This window comes from Neoarius graeffei, chromosome 2 (genome assembly GCF_027579695.1).
Source record: "Neoarius graeffei isolate fNeoGra1 chromosome 2, fNeoGra1.pri, whole genome shotgun sequence".
NCBI classification, from domain to species: domain Eukaryota; kingdom Metazoa; phylum Chordata; class Actinopteri; order Siluriformes; family Ariidae; genus Neoarius; species Neoarius graeffei.
The window spans coordinates 32146398-32170851 of NC_083570.1; the positions used below are offsets into that span (position 1 = coordinate 32146398).

The 24454-nt window shown below is 41.3% G+C and overlaps 1 protein-coding gene across 1 annotated transcript in view; it reads right to left on the reverse strand.

Moving 5' to 3' along the window:
• Nucleotides 1-24454, reverse strand: part of cad (carbamoyl-phosphate synthetase 2, aspartate transcarbamylase, and dihydroorotase) — an 83888-nt gene that overhangs the window by 15573 nt on the left and 43861 nt on the right. The window contains exons 19-35 of the mRNA XM_060914099.1: nucleotides 21219-21317; nucleotides 14026-14250; nucleotides 13631-13813; nucleotides 12177-12395; nucleotides 11833-12000; nucleotides 11107-11289; nucleotides 10892-10996; nucleotides 8354-8596; nucleotides 8055-8136; nucleotides 6145-6311; nucleotides 5862-6026; nucleotides 5617-5748; nucleotides 5334-5535; nucleotides 5012-5202; nucleotides 4524-4664; nucleotides 4324-4416; nucleotides 4058-4193 (exon numbers count right to left, since the gene is read on the reverse strand). Of these exons, the coding sequence (XP_060770082.1) occupies nucleotides 4058-4193; nucleotides 4324-4416; nucleotides 4524-4664; nucleotides 5012-5202; nucleotides 5334-5535; nucleotides 5617-5748; nucleotides 5862-6026; nucleotides 6145-6311; nucleotides 8055-8136; nucleotides 8354-8596; nucleotides 10892-10996; nucleotides 11107-11289; nucleotides 11833-12000; nucleotides 12177-12395; nucleotides 13631-13813; nucleotides 14026-14250; nucleotides 21219-21317 (2734 nt within the window). The remainder of the gene's footprint in view (nucleotides 1-4057; nucleotides 4194-4323; nucleotides 4417-4523; nucleotides 4665-5011; nucleotides 5203-5333; nucleotides 5536-5616; nucleotides 5749-5861; nucleotides 6027-6144; nucleotides 6312-8054; nucleotides 8137-8353; nucleotides 8597-10891; nucleotides 10997-11106; nucleotides 11290-11832; nucleotides 12001-12176; nucleotides 12396-13630; nucleotides 13814-14025; nucleotides 14251-21218; nucleotides 21318-24454) is intronic.

The window sequence follows — 24454 nt, forward strand, 5'->3', positions numbered from 1 at the left end:
TGAAATATCTCTCCAGCTTTTATGAATCTAGAAAGGTCTATGAATATGCATAGAAGCATAGAAATGTAAAATGCTCCCCTGTGCTTGCGCAACATTGGCACCACCCTTCTGCCTACTATACAATGCTGTTAGATACAACATGATATAAATCATTTAAAGAGCCACACTGGAGAAAGAGGAGACATAGTTCTGATGTCAAAGCACCAATTTTGGTGAATAGCTGTACTGCAGGTAAAACTAACACATACAGATCTAAGGCCACCAGAACAGCTTCAGTGCACTGTGGTATAGATTCTACAAATTACAAGGACACATTTTTCAAAAGATATTCCCTTAACTGGTTTTATGATGAATGTAGAGAGAGCTGTTTAAGAGGTTGGGCTGCGATTTACAGAATAGCTTTACAGGCTAGACTGCAGAATAGTTTTAGTTTTATACATACTGTTGCTGTGTTGCAATTTCAGTCCAAAATTCACATAGTAGTAGAACTGAACCAATAGTCACTCAGACCTGTAGCTGTAAAATGTGTGCTTAAAAGTAGCTTTTTATGAGCTCTACATGCTCTGACAGACTGAAAAAAAGACATGCTGTGATAGAGACGTCCATACAGAACCTGACCAATAAATCGGTGTGCCGATAACATGGATATTTAGGCACTGCCTAAGAGCGGAGCTCCTGATGAGTGTATGAGCAAAATATTTACAAGGACACAAAATCAACCTGAATAGGTTAATAATATTATAGCATATGAACCATTGAATTCTGTACTGTATTTTGCATCAGTAAATTGCTACATTGTCTTGTGACCGTGATATCAATAATGAGATGCGCATCGCAGTTATGAATACATATTTATTCCCTTCTTTGACGCCATATGCCATGCACCAGAAACACCACGTTTATACTGGTGTGACTCTGCTGGGTGCTCAGTGGACAGCAGTGAACCAGCAATTTCACTTTATATCATTACTGTATACAACCCTGATTCCAAAAAAATTGGGACAAAGTACAAATTGTAAATAAAAATGGAATACAATGATGTGGAAGTTTCAAAATTCTATATTTTATTCAGAATAGAACATAGATGACATATCAAATGTTTAAACTAAGAAAATGTATCATTTAAAGAGAAAAATTAGGTGATTTTAAATTTCATGACAATAACACATCTCAAAAAAGTTGGGACAAGGCCATGTTTACCACTGTGAGACATCCCCTTTTCTCTTTACAACAGTCTGTAAACGTCTGGGGACTGAGGAGACAAGTTGCTCAAGTTTAGGGATACGAATGTTAACCCATTCTTGTCTAATGTAGGATTCTAGTTGCTCAACTGTCTTAGGTCTTTTTTGTCGTATCTTCTGTTTTATGATGTGCCAAATGTTTTCTATGGGTGAAAGATCTGGACTGCAGGCTGGCCAGTTCAGTACCCAGACCCTTCTTCTATGCAGCCATGATGCTGTAATTGATGCAGTATGTGGTTTGGCATTGTCACGTTGGAAAATGCAAGGTCTTCCCTGAAAGAGACGTCGTCTGGATGGGAGCACATGTTGCTCTAGAACCTGGATATACCTTTCAGCATTGATGGTGTCTTTCCAGATGTGTAAGCTGCCCATGCCACATGCACTAATGCAACCCCATACCATCAGAGATGCAGGCTTCTGAACTGAGCGCTGATAACAACTTGGGTCGTCCTTCTCCTCTTTAGTCCGAATGACACGGCGTCCCTGATTTCCATAAAGAACTTCAAATTTTGATTCGTCTGACCACAGAACAGTTTTCCACTTTGCCACAGTCCATTTTAAATGAGCCTTGGCCCAGAGAAGACGTTTGCACTTCTGGATCATGTTTAGATACGGCTTCTTCTTTGAACTATCGAGTTTTAGCTGGCAACGGCAGATGGCACGGCGAATTGTGTTCACAGATAATGTTCTCTGGAAATATTCCTGAGCCCATTTTGTGATTTCCAATACAGAAGCATGCCTGTATGTGATGCAGTGCTGTCTAAGGGCTCGAAGATCACGGGCACCCAGTATGGTTTTCCGGCCTTGACCCTTACGCACAGAGATTCTTCCAGATTCTCTGAATCTTTTGATGACATTATGCACTGTAGATGATATGTTCAAACTCTTTGCAATTTTACACTGTCGAACTCCTTTCTGATATTGCTCCACTATTTGTCGGCGCAGAATTAGGGGGATTGGTGATCCTCTTCCCATCTTTACTTCTGAGAGTCGCTGCCACTCCAAGATGCTCTTTTTATACCCAGTCATGTTAATGACCTATTGCCAATTGACCTAATGAGTTGCAATTTGGTCCTCCAGCTGTTCCTTTTTTGTACCTTTAACTTTTCCAGCCTCTTATTGGCCCTGTCCCAACTTTTTTGAGATGTGTTGCTGTCATGAAATTTCAAATGAGCCAATATTTGGCATGAAATTTCAAAATGTCTCACTTTCGACATTTGATATGTTGTCTATGTTCTATTGTGAATACAATATCAGTTTTTGAGATTTGTAAATTATTGCATTCCGTTTTTATTTACAATTTGTACTTTGTCCCAACTTTTTTGGAATCGGGGTTGTAGTTACGATCCAATATCAAACTTGATATGTCAAACTGTTGTCTGGTTACATCTCTCACGTCCACACACGTTGGAGCTTAGAGCACACAGCTGCAGATTGCAAAGTATGCATGTGCCATTAGGACTAATTAGCATGGACCTGTTCCTGATTAGAGCTCAATCACAACGCATACATATAAGGACTCTCACTAACACAGACTTTGCGAAAGCCTTGTATTTTGTATCACTTTTTTGTTTTTGATCCTGTTTGCGTTCTTAGACTGCGAGTATTATATTGCCTCCAATATCCTGTCTGTGCCTCACTCGACCACTGCCTGTGTTTCCATTTTGGATCGGTTGGCTAGTGTGCCTTCAATAAAACTCTTCCTGCACTTACATCAATCTACTCCCATTTTATATGAAAGTGTCGTGAATATTTTCTGTAAAATGTGATAGCAAAAACCCCATGTTATTTTAAAAAAAAGCAAATTAAAAGTAAGCGCTGGACAAAAACCCATCTATCTTATGTAAAGAAAGATACAAATTTCGTTGTCCGGTGGTCAAGTGTTTATGATACACTGCCTTGTTCTTATAATCAGGTTCCCTATGATGGTACATGTTCATCGTTCATCATATGGCCAAGCCATCAAAAATGAGATTGATGCATTTCTATAAGTAGGGGGCTCCGCTTGTGCAAAGCTCCGTGGAGCGCCGCTATTTTTGGTCAATATGAGCTAATTGCAGATCAGATCAGTATCAGCGTTTATAGTGGCAATTAAAAAAGAAAGAGATGGAAAATGGATCCTTCAACCACGTTATGAGTGTTGTTGTTGCATAGTTTGTTCACTAGAGGGCACAGTGCAACTCCACTGTTGGCAACACATGCATTTGGAACACTGCAAATCACATTTATCTCATCTCATTATCTCTAGCCGCTTTATCCTGTTCTACAGGGTCGCAGGCAAGCTGGAGCCTATCCCAGCTGACTACGGGCAAAAGGCGGGGTACACCCTGGACAAGTCGCCAGGTCATCACAGGACTGACACAGACACAGACAACCATTCACACTCACATTCACACCTACGGTCAATCAAAATTTTAATTTTTCATTTTGTTGTACTTCTGTTCAAAGTAGTATTTATTATGACAATAAAAAGTTTATTTTTAAACTGCATTATGTCATGTATTCTTGGTGAGTGCAGGTGATCCTCACTCTTAATAGGGAGCAGTGTCAGAATACTGAGCAATTTTTTTTTTTTTATTTCAACAATATTCAGTGTATTTCATTCCCCACAGGAAGCAGTATTAAAGACACCAATCTCAAAGTATGGATTATTCAAGGTTTTTGTGAAAAGCTTTCCAGCCTCAGGCTTCGTGTGCGCATGTGTGTGAGAGAGATCCCTCACAACACTTTGCACCAACATAATTAATATACAAGCCCATATTTAAAAGGGCAACAATATTATGGGGAAATTAAACCAATGAAGCCCAAATTAGTACCTGGTGGCAGACCAGGATCAGAAGTGTGGTGAACTCGAGGAGGGAGCATGAAACGGTCTCCAGCTGACCTGCGTGGACTCGCAGCTCGAGCACGCAGAGGTTCACTGGGAGTCGCTTGCCTAGGATGCTCAGGAGTCTGTGCATCACATGCATACACAGTAAAATGTGTTAGTGTGATGAACGTGAAGAAATATCCTCCTGAGCACAGAGAGAAAATGCAGACTGTATTCTCATAAGGGAGAAGCAAAACATGGGTCGCAACTAACTTGAACATCCTTGGATGTTTCAGGGACTGATGACTGTTTTGGAACTGATGACCATGTCTTCACATCCTCACCATAACCAGGAGGTACCAATACCTGAAAGTATTACACAGGATAAAGGTTGTTAAACTGATAACACATATATATTTGTAATACTTGTAAGCATCATGCACCAAAAAATTTCTCACGAAACCCAAGTTCACCTGTCCGTCAATGTAGGCTACCTCCCCTCTCAGCACTACTCGCATCACTTTACCCTTCACCTTCATACCCTCGAAAGGAGTCCATTTTGACTTCGTGAACTGCATGTGTTTCGGGATGACCCACTCTTGCTCCAAATCCACCTAAGAAATATACACTTATGACTTGACCAATCTTTTCTGAACACTTTAAAAATTCTCTCTCTGAAACAATTCTTTTAAAGAAAATTACTACAACCTATTCTCCTACTCCACAACCCTTCACACATGTACAGTATGGTGTGTGGCGTTTGGTTTATGTTTTAATATTATTTACCGTAAGGATCTCTGGAAACTGAAAAGTCCTAGATAAGAAAACCATAACATTTTCCAGTGCTATATTACCTACAGTTTTTACCCATCATGCAAGATGAATTTTAAACTGTTTAGTGATCTTGATTTCAACTAACCATTCTGTCATCTAACAAATACTGTCATTTATAACGACAGACCTCTACGTAGGTATTCTCTTGAGGAGGAAGAGAGAAAATTCGAGCTGGGTTCTCATAAAGTCGTTTGATGATGTCATCAATGGTGAGACGGCCTTCGCTGACAGCGGTAAGCAGCAAAGGCAGCATGGTCTCCAGGCCTGGGTATCCTGGTGGAGGCTTTTCTGAGTCCTTCTCATCCACGGAGTGAGGAGCTGCAGGTGGATATATGCACATAACATGCATACTTGCTATAAAGTGTAGTTTTGCCTGAATTAGGCAGTGAAACCCGTCCAGTATTATTTTAGGGTAATATAGTGTTTATTGAGTTCAATCCAATCCTTACCATGATCAGTGGCAAAACAGTCAATGATATCCAGATTTTCCCACAGTGCCTCCATGTCCTCTTGGGTGCCTAGCATGGGCCGCACCTGAGCCCTGCCATCCCCTAGAACAGACACGTTGTCTTCACACAGGAAGAGGTGATGAGGTGCCACTTCACATGTCACCTGGATGCCCTTCTGCTTTGCCGCTCGGATTATCAGGATCTGAAGAAAGACGACGACAAATCATCGCAGGTTGTCCCATCAAAGTTATATACTGGAGCTTAAAAAGGCTTGTTGTCTTACCTCCTCTTTTTTGGCAATATGGCAAATGTGAACAGGTCTCTGGTAGAGTTGAGCTACCATCAAAATGGCAGCCACGGTCTGTTTCTCTGCATGGGCCACGATGGGTAAATGCTTTGGCCACTTTTCGAAATGCTGCATTGAAAAGGATCATCATAGACTACAGTGCTTGGTACAGACTGATGATAATAATTTGCTATGGCTTTTCACTACTATATCTAGGATCACCGCAGATATTGACTTCTTACCTCCATCCACAAGCTGACATTGTCCATTTTTAACGTTGAGTAAGTATCATTCAAGTACATCTTCAGACCAGCTGTGGCATTTGCAATGGGTGGCAGAATAGTGGCATTGTCTGAAACCGCTCCCACATATAAAGCATAGTCACAGCGACATCCTGCCTTCGCCAGCTACACAGATAGAGCAATATGACCGAAAAGAACATTGAACTGTGTTCTGAAGCAAGGGAACACATACATGTAAAATATATATAAAAAACAGGGGATTCCTGGTTGAGAGTGACATTACCTTCTGGACCAGGGCTAGAGAGCTGGGGTCAATTACAGCAGGGTTGGTATTTGGCATGGCACACACCATGGTAATGCCTCCTGCCAGTGCAGCGGCTGTGCCCGAGGAGAAATCCTCCTTGTAAGTGGCACCAGGCTCTCGAAGGTGTACATGGACATCAATGAGGCCTACAGGAACAGAATCGAAATTAAAGAGTATGTTTTTTTAAGTAATTATTTTAAAAACAAAATAAGAAATGCTACTAGTGATATCAGAATATACAGTATTGTGCAAAAGTCTTAGGCCCATGTAAAGGCCCGGTCACACAGCGCTTTACGGCTTTATCACGGCCAAAACCCGTCAAAAAGTGCTCTCCCGTGAAGCAGATGATATTGTTCGTGTTGATGTCGAAGTTAAGACGTGTTACAGTCGATATACAGACGTGACAGGACGCAGGGGAAAATCGGAACGGCGTCGGACGCGGCAAAAAGTTTTGGACTGCTCAAAACTTTAGACCGCGGACAACCACGGCCGGCACACGTGGTAAAGACGTGCAACACAGGTGAAAAACACGTGATAATCAGTGTCCCGGCCGTTATTAAAACTTGGGGAGACGTGGTAAGACGCGAAAGTTTGGCGGTCTATCACGGGCAGAGCACGGTCATCGGACGGGTGTTACGCGTTGGTATCACGGGATATAGCGTGTGTTTAGCGGCTTATCACTGAGAAATGGATTTTTCCGCGTACATAGCACTGTCTAAGCCCGTTAAACAACGTCTCAAACAAGTTCTAAATTCGATTGATCACTGTCTAATCACTTCTGCATCACTTCTGATTTGCGGCATGTAAATACCGTAATTTTCTGAGACCTCGGCACTTGCAGTCTAGATGTCAAGGGGTGAACATGAACCCTCAACGCTGTGATGTCCTCATCTTAATGCTCCAGCACCAACAGAACCAACTGATACAGGCTCAACATATCCTACCGCTTTTATATGCGCAGCAAGCCGCTCTTCCAACGACGCTGAGCCGCGGTTACCCGTGATTTGGCAGTGCTATGGCAGTGAAACAGCCGCCGACGGCCATACCCCGTACAAAGCACGGCAAAGCCAAAATTGACCAAAAATTACCACTTACGACCACGTCCACCTGATTTTTGTATCTTTTTGTATGTGATATAGACGCGGAGTGCTGTGTGACCGGGCCTTAAAGAAAAGAAATGCTGTAAACCAAAAATGGCTTAAAAAAAAAAAAAGTTTCAAGATGTAAAAAAAAAATACGACAAACAGCAGTAATCCATAATAAATGAAACAAAGGTCAATATTTGGTGTGTGATGACCCTTTGCTTAAAAAATAAAATAAAAATAAATATAGTAGTCTCAGGTACAATGAGTGGAGTTTTACAAGGAAATGAGCTGAAAGTTTTACTAAGCATCGAACAGAACCAGCCACAGTTCTTTTAGACACTTTGTCACACTTATTAATTTTGCAGCAAAACCCAGTAGCCTTCATTAAGTTTTCTTTTTTAATCTGAAAAGTGGTCTCTTATGTAATATGCTGCTCAGATACAAACTTTTTTTTCCATGTAATATTTAATTTTGTGCTGGAAAACGAATGTTTGGAACTCTGTTTTTGTACTGACTCGATAATGTAGACGTCATATAACAAAGTATGTATGAAAGAAAGAAAGAAAGAAAGAAAGAAAGAAAGAAAGAAAGAAAGAAAGAAAGAAAGAAAGAAAGAAAGAAAGAAAGAAAGAAAGAAAGAAAGAAAGAAAGAAAGAAAGAAAGAAAGAAAGAAAGAAAGAAAGAAAGAAAGAAAGAAAGAAAGAAAGAAAGAAAGAAAGAAAGAAAGAAAATAGGGCGCCTAAGACTTTTGCATAGTATTGAATCACACTTTATGCATAATGGAACAGAGATTCTGAAGGTTACCAGGTAAACGAATCAGTTTCTGGGAGGTCATGCTGTCAATGTGAGTCTTGATCGGAGGAGCTTGACCAATCTGTCTCAATGCCTGCCAAAACAATGTGCACAATATGCGCTTTAAACAATTGCCATCTTACCCAGAAATGTTGGATTTTAAGGGCACTGGAAAGCAACAGCATTTTCTTCCCTACACCAGAGTAGAACTTTAATGTCCTTCTCTACAACATCAGCTTGTAACATCACACAAACAATTAGGATGATTTGAAAAGAACAAAACTTCCCTGATGAGGTTAGCAGATTCTCACCTGAACAAAGAGCTTGGTGCATTTGATATCAATGATTAGAGGTACAGAGAAGTCCACAGCCATGCGGCGAGTACGGTATCCTTTAGTGACAAAGGAAGACAAACGCCGGCCACCCGCATTCCTCATAGACAAGTTAATCACCATGTCAAAGTGGTTCTCCTCCAAGTAGTCCATGATGTTTCTCTGCTTGTCCTTGTTGGGGCAGTCACTTTCCTCTTCAAAAGGCCAATCTACAGCCATTACCTACGGTTAAAAGTCAGGTAAACATAACATCATTCACTACGTTTACATGCACATAGAGAGAATCGAATTTCTGCCGTTGCTCGACTGAAATCGAAGTTCAAAATGCCATGTATACACCTTAATTTGGCTGAAATTGAACCGAACTTGATTTCTCGGAATCGAGCTACACGACCTAGTTTATGCGATTTCTGCCGAGCTACTTTGTGCATGTATACCCTATCGAGCTAGTTGTCGAGCTACTTCCAGAAGTGACGAGTGACGAGACCACAAGCGGGAAACACAACAGCCTCGGTCGGCATGACAACAGTAGTAGCGAGCAGCAGAAGAGGTCAGGAGGAACAAACGAAGAAGAGAAAATGGCAATGTAGAGCTCTCTGAAGTGTGGGTGGAGCACAGAGGACGGCAGGACAAAGCTTCTGGTACTAATAGGCTTTTTATTGTCAGACTTGTCAGTTTAACAGCCTACTTTTATTCTTGAGAGAAAAACACATGCGCGCGCGCTGTGTTCTAGTCCCGGGATGAGCTCTCCCCTCTACTCTCCCTCTGCCTCCTTAAATAGGGCGCGGTTACTGGGAAGACACACAAACACAGGTTAATTACCGTCAGGTGAAGTGATTCTGCCACTCACCTTCCCTGGCTCCGCCCTCCTGTCACAGACCGGTGCTTGACCACGCCCCCACTGCTACAGGCAAGCAGAAACGTGCACTTCTGGAGCAATGAGGAGATAGAGTTCATGCTCATTCAGCTTAAGGAGTTGAATATATTAAAATTCATGGACGGGAGAAAAACGCGCAATGGAGAACACGGAACTGATAACTTTGTTTACACTCTTGAATAGCTCTTCTTCATGACAACAACCGGAAGTGTACCAACACGATGGGGCGTGTTGCGCCACCTGTGGCTCGGGTGCACAATGCACCTCACACAATAGCCCGATTTCAGTTGTGTGCATGTACGATTGGATTTCTCTGGCACCCTGCTGGGACCTTCAGCTCGATTACCAACAACAGCTCGATTTGGATGTGCATGTAAACGTAGTCACTGATTTTGTAATGTACTGCAATGGTGCTATAATGAGCTATTTTACTATGAACTTTCATATATAAACAAACTAAGTTTGTCTCCCCCACCTTTAGTGAAAATAAGTAGGAGTCTTCCATAAATAAATAAATAAATAAATAAATAAATAAAAATACCCAATAACATCACTGTCTCATGTCCACGCATGTTGGCACTGCGCACCATTAGGACTAATGATAGTACTATGCACCTGTTCCAGATTAGAGCACAATCACAGCACAGGCTTATAAGGACTCTCTAAACACACAGACTTCAAGTATGTGTGCTGTACCTAGTGTCTCACATTACCAAGCCTTGCATCTGTTGTATTGTTTTTCTGGCTTTGATTTTGTTTTGTGAATTTGGACTCTACCTTTCATCTTTGCCTCCGCCATTCTGTTTGCACCTCGTGTAACCAATGCCCATTTCATGACCCTGCCTTTTTCTTACATTTTTGAACTGTTTGCCTGCGTGTTTGTAAATAAACACTCTTCCTGCAATTGCATCTGTCATTCACCTGCTGACATGACACACTGAGCAATGCGCTCCTCTTCCCACCAGAGACAAACGATAAGTACTCAAGTCCAGTCAAGTTAACAATACGTGTTAACGTCATGAAACAAAGGCTTAACTAACCTTACTTAGGTGTCAATCACTAACAATTATCGAGAACAGTGATCAAAGGATTGATAAAAGGATGAAATGACTGCTGATACCACTAAACTTAACACCTAGTTAAAGCGTACCGGCGGCGTTTTTATACCTCCCACCCAGCGCAACATAAATGACATCATCGGTCATTTGCAACATGGGTCCATGTCAGGATAACGAACTTTTTGGTATAACGAACTATTTGGACGTCCACCAAGGAGTTTGTTATAGCGGGGTTGCAGTGTATTATAGTCAAATATTGAGCACTTATCATTTGTCTCTGGTGGGAAGAGGAGCGCATTGCTCAGTGTGTCATGTCAGCAGGTGAATGACCGATGTAATTGCAGGAAGAGTGTTTATTTACAAACACGCAGGCAAACAGTTCAAAAATGTACCTGGCTAATGCTAACTGTCAATATAAATCATGCTCAATAAGTCCCTTTAGCAGTCAGTCAATGTTCTACACACATTACATCTACACTTGGCCTTATGGGCATTAATAAAAAACAAATAAGCTCGTTAAAAACTCTGGGGGCAACACAGAACCAGGACAATATCTTAGAAGTACTCCTTTTAATGCCATACTTTGATGCCATGTTCGGTGTAGAAATCAGCAGTGCCCAAGCTGGCATACAGGTTATAGCCAAGACTCTCCAAGGCCTGAATTGTAGGCAGCAGCTCACTTTTATTCTAAAAAAAAAAAAAGTTAAAAAAAGGCATTTCACCAATCAATATTTCACCATTGCTTTAAAACAAAAAAAATCCCACCCTTTTTAATTACTACAAAGTGATTCAGATACCTTGTAGCTGCCAATGGAGAGAAGAATGTTTTGCTTTGGGATTTTGAAACCTGTGCTGAGCATGGCTTTCAGGTATGCCTCATAACGATTCTCACCAAAGCAGGCCACCTCGCCGGTGCTCGTCATTTCCACACCCAGCACTACGTCAGCGCCAGCCAGCCGAGAGAAAGAGAACTGTGGAACCTTTCAGACACATGATCACACACATTCAACCGAGGTTTCATCTTAATATGAGAACAAGCAAAAGCAAAGCCTAGGAACGACCATTTAGCATTACGCAAGGCACAGCTTGCTAACTGCACACAACTACAGTGCCTTCCAGAATTATTGGTACTCTTCATCTTTCTGCATATGAGGCAGCTAAACAGTCTCATGCAGGCTCTGCAGCCATCTAGGTACTCTTCATGAAGGCGAGCATAATTTTAATGTTTAAAAAGAATAACACTGATGAGCAAGAAGTGATCATTTTGAGCTCCAACATACACTGACATTGTTTAGTTAGATATGAATAGCTGAAAGAAAGAAAAAAAAAGGATTACGTAAGGCAAGATTTTTGTACAAAAAATTTTTGTCCATCACTTTGGTATTTGCTCAGTTGTTTCCTACATGTGAACCTTCAGCAAGTTACGGCACTAGTTGCTATAATCTTGTGTATTTTTATATCCAAAACCTGGTGGTTTTTCCCATTAAACCGGACACTGCTGCTTACCCACAGTGCCTCTTTACCTTAACTCCCACAATGCCATTCCCCGTCATGAGTCCCACAGCTTCCACCTCCTGTCCCATGATGACCTGTGTTGCCAAAGCCACAAGATCTACACCCAGTGTTTTGGAGACAAAAGGGAAGGAGCGCGACACTCGTACATTGCACTCAATCACTTTCAGCTGGTCGTCCTGAATTAACACACACAGGAACAACTTGTATTAGAACATGTAGCTCTGCAATTTGAAGATAAATTGATCAGTGAACAAGCAGCTCACTTCTATTCTCAGAAGAAACAAGATTATAAATATGACCTAAAAGAAAGTTAGCTTTGTACATTGCACATCTTGTATGCAGATAATCTCACCTTGGCGATGAGTTGCAAGTTAAATGGTCCTGTGACTTGTAGCTCCTGACCGATTGCATGCACAATCAATTTAATGCGCTCCATGGTTTTCTGATTTATGTCCTGTGGTGGTGTAACCAACGTAGCATCCCCAGAATGCACTCCGGCATTCTCTACGTGCTCAGAGACAGCAATGGCAATGACCACCCCGTCACATGCTACAGCATCCACGTCAATTTCCTGCGAGCCAAATTTACCAAAACATCACATAAAACTGATTTCTTAGCCAAGTAGACTGTAATGTTCTTCAGCCCTGGTCACACGACAATTCGCAATGGATTTGCGAATACTTGGTGATGAAAAATTTGTAGCATGACGACCAATCGTGTAATTCATGGTGAATGTTCTTTGAGCTTTGCACGTTGTTTTTCTGGTGCGTTTCCACCTCGTGAGTGGCCAAAAACATTGTAGCAATGTTTTCGTTGGCAAACTAAGCTGCGAATACTCGCAGACGGATTTGGGAATACTTCCTGAAGCTCAGGGAACCTTCGTCGAGCCTCTTGAGATGTATTTGTCTCGAATCCATATTCCTGATGCTCACAGGAGCCTCAACACAGCAGCGAGGCATAGCCTCACCTTTGCCGAGACTTTTAAAAAATAATAATAATAATTTTTACATTCAGGGATCCTTTGGAGCACGTTGTATGTGCACTTGGGACCCAGTCGTTATTGAAAACACCTGATGCTGATTTGAATACAATCAGCACATGCATATAAGGACACTGTTTTCAGAGACTTTGTGAGGTATTCTGTCTGGTATCTGGCAGTAGACAGATCTAAGGCAGGAAGAGTGTTTATTAGCAGGTGTGATATTTATAAGAACAAAATACAAACAAAACCAAAAGCAGAGTCGTAAAGCAGAGTATTTAAAAAGAGTCAAACTATGACTTCGGTACAAACGTGACTGTGATAATGCCGATACTTCACAGAGTCTTTAAAAACAGCATCCTTATATGCGCATGCTGATTGCGCTCAAATCAGCATCAGGTGTTTCCCATAACAACTGGGTCCCAAGAGCACCCACGACGTGCTCCATGAGTGAGCATGGCTGCTCAAGACACATCAGGTTCGAGCACGTAAAGGCGTAACAGTCAAGTGTTTCCCTGTTGTGCGAGTACAACCTTTAGCTCACCATGCATCATCATCAAAACGCCTCATTTTCATTCGATAACCCATCGCAAAGCATCGCAAGCTGTAATGTGACCGTAGCTTTCAGAACACATAATCACAGTTTGAAGCAATGACAATCCTTCAGGCATCTCAGAACATTGTATTACAACAATACCCTGGCAATTTTTGTAGACTTACTGCACAGATTAAGCATTTTAATTTTGTTTGTTAACTTTGTTTGCTACTTTCCAATTGTTCCCACTGCTAATTAAATACATGTGACTGACATACAGAAATGAACTGACCTTGGCCTCCTGGATAAATTTGGAGATAACCACAGGATGCTCTTTCGACACTGCAACAGCGCTGCTCAAGTACTTCTCCAGGTCACTATGAGAGTAGGCCACATTCATGGCAGCTCCACTGAGCACGTAGGATGGCCTCACTAGACATGGATAGCCCACCGCCTCGCAAAACTGCATGGCTGACTAAACAAGGAAGAAGAGGGAATACCAGGGTCAAAATTTTCTAACTACCGTACTATTACTGAGTTAAAAAAAAAAAAAGCTCACAAACAAGAATCCTAAAGAAAGGCAAAAAACCTTTAGGTTCATGAACTGAAGCAAGTGGGCAAGTTAACAAGAAAGCAAAGTGAAAGTGAAGACTAGAAGTTACATTAGAATGGCATGCTTTAAAGTACCTCTGTATCAGACAGCTCTTTCCAGCGTGGTTGACTGATTCCAATGGTGTCCAACATCCTGGAAAATTTAAAACGATTCTCAGCAGAGTCAATAAACTCGGGCGAGGTGCCCAGGATGCGGCACTGCTGCCTATGCAAAGACATGGCAATGTTGTTGGGGAGCTGGCCACCCATGGAAAGAATCACTCCCTCTGGGTTCTCCATCTCATACATGTCCATCACCACCTAAGATTCAAGTCACAGTATTAAGAACTGAGAAATAACAAAATACAAACACCACCTTACCCATACCTATCCAAACTAACCATGTGCCTTATGTATAAAATAACACCCAGAAAATGGTGTGAACGTTTCATTGTTCCGTGTTCATTTTGTACTGTTTTGTTAAATAAATAAACAAACAAACAAACCAGTATATAACTTGCAACTGGTTATTTAGCTCACAAGGCGAGTTCTTAAGTTCTGAAAGTTATCTAAAAATAACTAGTGCTAAACAAGCTTCCGAGTCCAAAGTAGCATCATCAGCTTCTATCGTATAAAGTAAAGATTCATTCTGCATACAACACATGCTAAATCAGTGGCATATTATTAACTAGAAGGGCACTAGGTAGAGTGTATACCTCCGCCAAGCCACATATTTGTATTTGCATCCAAATCTGATCAATTGTTCCTTGGCCCATGGCCCACCGTTCCTCAAAATTTCATCAAAATCCGTTCGCTACCTTTTGAGTTATTTTAGTAACAGACCAACACAAACAAACGGAGACAAAAACATAACCTCCTCCAACAAAGTTGGCAGAGGTAATAATTCCTGTAGACCATCACATTATTAAGGCTGCAGTACAGGATTTCTTCGTGTAAAATAAAAAATAAATAAATAAATAAAATAATAATAAAGATGTTAGCTAAGCTAATGTCAATCGTGGGCAACACCTCTCACCCCCTATATGAGACTGTTGGTGCTCTGAGCAACTCCTTCAGCAGCAGACTGCTGCACCCATGGTGCAAGAAGGAATGCTACTGCAGGTCTTTCATCCCAACTGCTGCAAGACTTTTCAATTACAGCCTGGCATAATGTACCACTGTTTTCTCAAGGTCACTATAATAATAATAATTTGAATTTATATCGCGCCTTTCTCATACCCAAAGTCGCTTTACAATTTTTTTTTTTTTTTGGGGGGGGGGGGATCCACAAAAAGGTGGTCAGGATGTCATTCCAATGGTGTAGCTACCACAATCCCACTAAAAGGAGGACGAAAATAAAGTCCCACACCGCCTACACAGCCGCTGCGACACCGCCAGGCAACATCTCTTGGAACACTGCACCATGGATCCACAAAGCAAGCACAGAAGCACCGCCACGCAGAGTGCTGGTATGTCCCAAATCACCTGCACAGCCGCCGCAATGCCAACGAGCAACACTGCGCGAAGCACAAAAGCACTGCCACACAGAGCGCTGGACAACCCAAAACTGGGTCCAGAGCTACACCACAACCGGCGGACAAAACAGTCAAACGAAAACAAAAAACAAACATCAAACTACACAAAAAGAAAAAAGAAAACCAAAAGGGAAAATAAAATAAAAAGCTCTGGTGAGAAGCAGCACCCAGGATGCGCACAGCATACACTCAACCAGAAACGGAAAAAAGTTATCCTATCACTACCACTTTTTTGTCACTTTGTCCGCATCTAATCACTATCATCTACTTATGCTGTGCAACAATATTACTATTTGGGACAATATCCTTTTCACTTGCAAATATTTTCTTATTCATGTCTCACTCTCATAATTGTTATGTACACAGCCTGTGTTTTTTGTCATTTATTGGTTACTTTACACACATATTCCATCCTCTTTAGTTATATTACGCTGTGCAATAACATTCACTACCTAGTGCAATATTTCTATTCCTATTTCAGTTGCCAGTATTTTATTAGTGCAATATTGCTACTTCAGGTGAAGTACTACTCTTATTTAAGTTTCTTTCTTGTTTTGTTGTGTACATTACATACATGGCCTGTGTTTTTACTTTTTATTCATTTTATACTTTTATTGCACTCTATTTTTTTTGTTACTGTCTATTCCTGACTTTTTCTATCTGTGAGCTGCTGGAACATGCAAATTTCCCCACTGAGGGATGAATAAAGAGGAGGAGAAGAAGAAAGAAATGGCCTAATGGTTAGAGAAGCAGCTTTGGGACCAAAAGGTCGCCAGTTTGATTCCCTGAACCAGCAGGAATGGCTCAAGTGCCCTTGAGCAAGGCACCCAATCCCCAACTGCTTCCCAGGCTGCTCTGGGTATGTCGTACGTCATTCTGGATTGGAGTGTCTACTAAATGCCACGTAAATGCAACATAACACTATCATGTCAAATCATTATGCTTAAGCATAAAAATTCATTGACGGTCAGAGCTGGGTTAGATTCCCCCTTTAAAAGGCCTTAGCTAGCGCTGGTACATTAGTTCAACTCCATCTGCTCGAATGAACACAATTACACCATGGCATCAGCGATCAAGTCGGCAACTCAAACATGGTGCGGTGGGATTAAAATACAGCATAAAACAGACAGTCCTCATTTATCAAGCTGGATATGAATAGATCTATGTGTAAAAATGCTGGTTTTCATGAAATTCCTGTAAATTCTGAAAAAAAAAAAAAAACGTATGTCCTATACCAGGGCTCTACACTAACTTTTTTTTTTCAGGAGCACACGTGCTCCTAAGTTAAAAATTTTAGGAGCACAGGGAAAAAATGGGGGCACAAGCACAAGTAGGTTTTCATTTTAAAGGTTTATTGCAGCGCAAACCTTAGACACACCAACACACAAAACGCAAAATTCAATTGAGAATGAATGAATGAACAAATGAATGAATGAACAAATGAATAACAAACAACTGAATGAATGAACAAACAGTAGCTAAACAGAGAGCAGAGCTCAGCAGAGCTATCATCATCATCAAGGACAGCTCCCACCCTGGCTCTGAGTTCTTTGACTTGCTGCCCTCAGGCAGGCGTTACAGGTGCATCAAAGCAAGGACCAACAGACTCAAAAACAGTTTTTTTCCCCACAGGCCATAACCACCTTGAACAATTAGCCTTTTTCACATTACGTCACTTGCAGGGGAACTCATATCCGTTTTCAGCCTTTTGAATGGAAGAAGAGGTATACGGCGGCAACATATGTTAACAAAACTGTCATTCACAGCTAAGATTGATAATAATATTGCGCATTGTTGTTTATCATTACATATTGTTAGCGACCATTCCAGTCACCTATCTGCCTTGTTTTGGAAAGGAAGTTTACTGACTTTCTATGGTTGCTACTTGTTAGCCAGCAGATTAGCATGCCGCCTCTTCTTCCATTCAAAAGGCTGAAAACGGATGTGAGGTTCTTCTGCAAGTGACGTAATGTGAAAAAGGCTAATTACATGCACTGACTGATGCCACTTCTGGCAGGTGCAACAATGCACCAACAAGGACCTAAAAGGACAATATTCTCACACTTACCTGATACAGTGCAATACTTATTACAGTGCAACCTCACAGAGCAACTTTTTAGTTTTTATAGCTTTTGTATATTTTATATTTCTACACTTTTACATCCATACCCAATACAATGCAATACCAAATACAGTGCAATATCCTGAGTTTTGTAGCTGAACTGAGTTTCTATAACTAATGTGCAATTAACATCTGCAACTCAACACGCCCAGTTGTATATATATTCTTTGTTTTTCTGCTGTGTTGTGACATGCACCATTTGTATATACTGTATATTATTTGTTTTTCTGCTGTGTTGTATGTTCCCATCTAAATGTTTGCACTGGGGTGTGTGCTTTCCATCTCATTATATAATTTTCCCGCACCCTCTCCCGTCGTTCTAGCTTTCTTCACTACACTTTCTTCCTCGTCCGTTCTTTTATTCTTGTTTCCACCATCATTGCTTTTAAAAAATGCCGTTATTCTCTGCATAGTGAATATATTTCTCAGCTCGGTCCGAACCAGCTCTCAGTTATCTCTCAGTTGAATGATCTGATGAATCCCTAAAAAGCACTTTTCCCACCTAATGCCACACCCACAACATACAACCGTGGGAAAGAGGGGCAATCACAGAAAGATGAGTAGAAAAGGGGAAATGTTACAGGGGATATTTATTGTGATAGTAGGCTATTGTAGCGTCAGCACAAAAGCACCAGACTCAACTTTAACTGAAAGTGTTATTCAGTAGCCTAAACTTATTCAAGCTACAGACCGAGAAGAATAAAAATGATGAAATCTCATGTCCCGGTAAAACGCACTAGCATGGCAGAACGGCAAAAAAAAAGTAACTTTTTCACTCCCCCCCCCCCAGCTACTGTGGGAACCACCGCAGTGCAAGACAGAGGCAATGCACGCAACTACAGACAGGGAGCAAGGCGCAGGCAGAACACACACATGCGCGCACGTACACAACACTGAACACACACACAACAATACAGGACGTTACTCGTTACACTATATTAGGTAAGCGCTGGATTTACATACTTTGCAGTTTAACGCTTGATACATTTTAGAATGTTAAACTCATCGCGTCTGTGCTCAGTGCTTTCCTAAATTGTTGGCCGCAAGAAGCCCTCGCACGAATGCGCGTTATTTTTTCGTCGTTCGCATGCCGAAAAATTCGCTCGCAAATGCGAGTGAAATGTGCGCACTGTAGAGCCCTGTCCTATACTGGACTAAATCTGCTGTATATTTATGCATAAAAACACTAATTAAGGTAAACCTCAACTTCATCAGCTTAGAATCTTATAATTTGCAATGATTTACTATATGTTTTCATACAAATTATGCTCCTAAGTCATTTACTAAAGTTCTAAAGTCCTTCCTGCACCGTACGGCGCATTAAGAGGCACTGATCTCCATTTCTGTAGCCCTCAGCCTCTTGCCTATTACATAGCTAGGGTTACAGCAGGGGGCTGATCTTCTGGTAACTACGAGAGTTTGACTACCTACTCACATCTGTATTGCAGCATGTCATGCTAGACAGCAGTAGGTACCATTTTTATGATGGTCTTTGGTATGAGCCGACCGTGAGTAGAACTCGCGATCTCCCGATCGAGAGGCAGACAAGCTAACCACTAGGCCAATTCGCAGTTACTGAAGGAAATAATCCAATATTACATATCTGTGAGTGGCAAAAGTATGTGAAACTCAAGGATTAGCAGTTCTTTTTAGGTGAAATTAGAGTCATGTGTTTAAGGTCGGGCGGTACGGTGGTGTAGTGGTTAGTGCTGTCGCCTTACAGCAAGAAGGTCCGGGTTCGAGCCCCGTGGCCGACGAGGGCCTTTCTGTGCAGAGTTTGCATGTTCTCCCCGTGTCCGCATGGGTTTCCTCCAGGTGCTCCGGTTTCCCCCACAGTCCAAAGACATGCAGGTTAGGTTAACTGGGGACTCTAAATTGACCGTAGGTGTGAATGGTTGTCTGTGTCTATGTGTCAGCCCTGTGATGACCTGGCGACTTGTCCAGGGTGTACCCCGCCTTTCACCCGTAGTCAGCTGGGATAGGCTCCAGCTTGCCCGCGACCCTGTAGAACAGGATAAAGCGGCTAGAGATAATGAGATGAGATGTTTAAGGTCAATGGGGTCACAATCAGGTGCAAGTGTTGGCCATTTAATTGAAATAATGGATCTATCAAAAGTCTGATCTTCACAGCCCATGTTTGAGAAAGTGCATAAAGACCTCAGAAAGAGGAGTTTTTGATGCTCATCAGGCTGGAAAAGTTTACACAACCCATCTCTAAAGAGTTTGGACTTCATGAATCCACAATCAGACAGATGAAGGAAATTCAAGATCACTGTTACCCTCCCTAGGAGTGGACGACCAACAAAGCAAGGCATGTCCATGAGGTCACCCAGAATAACTTCTAAGCAACAAAAGACCTCCTTCACATTGGCTAAATGTTTATGGGTCCACAATCAGGAGAACACTTAATAACAAGGGTGTACATGGAAGGGTTGCAAGAAGAAAGCTACTGCTCTCCAAAAAGAACATTGCTGCTTGTCTACAGTTTGCTAAAAGATCACATGGACAAGCCAGAAGGCGATTGGAAAAATTCTGTGGATGGCTGAGACCAAAACAGAACTTTTTGGTTTAAATGAGAAGCATTGTGTTTCACTGCATTCCAGCATAAGAACCTTATCCCATCTGTGAAACATGGTGGTGGTAGTATCACGGTTTGGGCCTGTTTTGCTGCATCTAGGCCAGGACGGCTTGTCATCATTGATGGAACAATGAATTCTAAATTACTCCAGCCAATTCTAAAGGGAAATGTCAGGACATCTGTCTGTGAACTGCATCTCAAGTCAGTTCATAAGTCATTCTACCAAGGAATAGTTAAAGAAGAATAAAGGTAAACTTTTGGAATGGCCAAATCAAAGTCCTGACCTTAATCCAAGAGAAATGTTGTGTGAGCAGTTCATGTGAGGAAACCCATGAACATCCCAGAGTTAAAGCCACTCTGTACAGAGGAACGGGCTAAAATTCCTCCAAGCCGATGTGCAAGACTGACCAACACTTACTGCAAACGTTTAGTTAGTTATCGCTGCCCACAGGGGGCCACACCAGATACTGAATGCAAAGGTTCACATACTTTATCTACTCTTAGGACTTGTGTGAAAATCAGCAATTACTTTTGTGAATCCGGCATAAATTTTTGGTTTGGTTTTGCTTATGCAAACAGTAACACACAACTTTACTCAAAGATTGATGAATGAGATCCATTGGTAGCAAGCCAACCATCTCACATCAATAATAAGCAAAGTCTACAAAGTCATGTTATTTGGCAAATAGTTCCCCCTCTTCCTCCTGCCCTTATTTCTTTTTCCTGCATTCTTTCCTCACATCTTCAGCCAGAGGAGCTAAGAAGTGAGGAAAGAAAACAATGAAAGCTAACAACTGTAAACCAAGATGCATCATCTTGCTAAGGAGAGAATTTCTCATTCACCTTGGAATTCTAACATGCACAGAAGTTCATATTATCACAACCGAGTTTTAATACTGAGAGAAGAACAAAACAGGAACAATTTACCATTACTAATACAGTATGAGAGTACACCATTAGGGTTACTGATATGGAGGCATCGTGTTAGTCTTTAGAATGCACCTCTGAATTATTACTGAATGTGTATTACTCGCCTCTGAAAACCAACACTCACCTCAAATGAGATCTCATCAAAATAGAGTCTGTTGCACATATCATAGTCTGTGCTAACTGTTTCGGGATTGTAGTTCACCATGATTGTCTTGTAACCCATCTGAAAAAGAAAACACAACAACCCATAACCATAAATGTACCATTTTCACAGAGTTTGGTCATGTGTTTCTACTTTGCTAGGTTTGTCCTGCTAAACCAAGTACCAATGTGAAAGAGTTTCGTAAACATCATTTAGAATCAAATCGGCAGGTGAATGAGAATCTAAATCACCATACTTGTTAACAAGGGGTATAATGGTACAATAAATTAATATCTGATATCAATACAGTGGTTTCTCAATACAATAACTGAATCTTAAAAGGACAGTTCGGGATTTTTGACATGAATCTGTATGGCATCCCCATCAATAGTGTCGTGCAAACACACTGACTTACCCCTGACAGCATCCTGTGAGTCCAGTTCTTGTCCAGTTTTGGTCCAGACGAAAGTAGTCCGGCAAGTTTGTTGGGGTCACGAAAGTAAAACGTTTTTCGTCTCAAAACAGTACGTGTTCAAAAGAGTGATATATTTGCATCACAAAACCGTTGCCAAATAAAAAGTCAGACCTCGAAATCGCTTGGCACTATTTTCTCTCCCTTCTTATCACTGCGCGCTGTCGCCAGGTGACAGCCACGGCTGTTTCATTCATTGTTTTAGCGATGGGAATTTCGGCTCTTTTTCGGGAGCCGGCTCTTTTGGCTCTTCTTACTATAAGGAGCCGGCTCTTTCGGCTCCCAAACGGCTCCTGAGATTTTATTTTTGATTTAATTGCTGCAATTAACTAGTTAATTAATTACATTATTATTTATATTTTATCAATAGGATGTTTTCCATTTTATTTTTTAGTTTTTGTAGCCATTGTAAAGCTTTGTAAAGTATAGCAGTGTAACAATGTTCTAGCTATAGAAATAAAACTTACTTACCAATTAATAAATTATTTTCTCACAAACATAATGCAAAACTGTGTTATATTACCAATATAAAATACACAGAAGACATCAACTGTTTATCCTTTATGGCTTTATTTCACACTCGACCTTGAACAAAATGCCACAAAATAAATTATGAAGTATAAATCAGGCCTAAGAAACTATGAAGCAAAGTTGGAAATTATTTTAACAAACAGAACAATGTGCAACAAAATATGTGGCACCTTGAGCGCATGTAAAAAGAGAAAAAAGTGCCGCACTCTGCTCCACCAGTAATGAGAAGCCGCTGGAACAGCAAATATGCTCCTGTTATAATGACTGCCGTCTCGTTGTATATCGCAGATTAATCTGGCCATGCCAAGGCGGTTGCCGACTGAACCTGTTAATTTATGAGCGACAATTTATATCATGAGCTTTAGGAATTCACGGCAACAAAACAATGATCATGGTTGTCAAATAGACAATCATCCTTCAGCTGAGCTGAACACTCTCTCTCTCTCTCTCTCTCTCTCTCTCTCTCTGAGGCACCCAAGGACAAAAAACTGATTCGGTTCCCCAACTCGGCTCCCACCGAAGAGCCGGCTCCCGTCGTTCACTTCAAAGAGCCGGCTCTTTGAACCGGATCGTTCGTGACCGACACATCACTACATTGTTTACTGCTAGCAAAGTTAGCGACAACATGTCTGACTACGACGGTGAAATGTGTGCGGAGATTCAGCCACATCTTTGTTGCTACAGCCTGGATAGTCGCAAGTGCGCACCATTTTCACAAATATATTATTGTATAGGTTATAGAAGGTGATAAATTTGTCGCTGTTCTTGCTCTCAAATTAGCTTGTTAGCGCCGCTGATCTGAACTCCTAATCACTGCCAAACAATGGGAAAGGTGTTGATTCCTGCGCAGATGTCAACATGACAGCGTGCAGTGATACCGAGGGAGAGAAAATAGTGCCAAGCGATTTCGTGGTCTGACTTTTTATTTGGCAACAGTTTTGTGTTTGTAAATATATCACTCTTTTGAACACATACTGTTTTGAGACGAAAAACGTTTTACTTTCATGACCCCAACAAACTTGCTGGACTACTTTCATCTGGACCAAAACTGGACAAGAACTGGACTCACAGGATGCTGTCAGGGGTAAGTCAGTGTGTTTGCACGACACTATTGATGGGGATGCCATACAGATTCATGTAAAAAATCCCGAACTATCCCTTTAATAATGACACGGTGTTTGTATGATCCATTCAGATTTATACCAGAGTATATCACTACGTTCAGACTGCAACCTGAAACGACCCATATCCAATTTGTTGTGAAAACCGATTTTTTTGTTAGGCTGTTCACATTACCAATTATATGAGACTTGTATGCGATCTCCATTATGAACGGAAAACGACCCAAAAGTGTCCCGCATGCGCAAATTGACACGTAATAAGCACATCTACGTAATACGTAAACAAAAAAAAAGCACACTCTTCAAGTTTGCAAGTAAAGCATGGAGATGAGGCGAGACCTGGCGATGTGGTTTTTGTGGCGGCGGCGGAACTCACACAATAATCTGATTAATGTGGGCAGCAGACTAATGAGACCGAAGGTGTCAAATTACTGGAAATTTCCAGAACAATCTTATAATCTTGTAATACAGGATGGTTTAACATCCAGGTCCCTACCAAATCCACCATTAGCTTGATCAATTCTATAAAAGTCTATTTAAATTCTGAAAACCGTACAAATGTTGTTGTTTTCCACCAAAGAGGCGGGATTAGCCAATGCAGAATAGTGACGTTTGTCTCTTGTTGATGACGTGTAGGTCGCATGAATGCGACCTGTCCGGTCAGACTGCAGTCGCATGTGAAAATAACGGATATGCATCGGAATTAGGACCACATATCCAAGCGGCCTGGGTCGCATGTGAAAAAAATCGGATCGGTGTCGTTCAGATTGTCAATAACAAATCAGATACAGGTCGCATATGGGCAAAAAAAATCGGATATGGGTCATTTCAGGGTGCAGTCTGAACGTAGTCTATGTCCATTAGAATGCAATGAAATTAAATATGTCTAATTAAACATTATTCCTCTGCTGTCCAGGGTTGCAAGGTTCACCCCAGAAAAATGTCCACCCCAACTAAATTGCACAAACCACACAAAACAACCTGAAACTAGTTTTGGCGGGGGGGGGGATTTATGGGGCATTGAGAAATGGAGTAAAATCTGACTTCTCGTTCTTTGCGTTTGAAACAAGTTCACCATGGTGAATGCACATTTC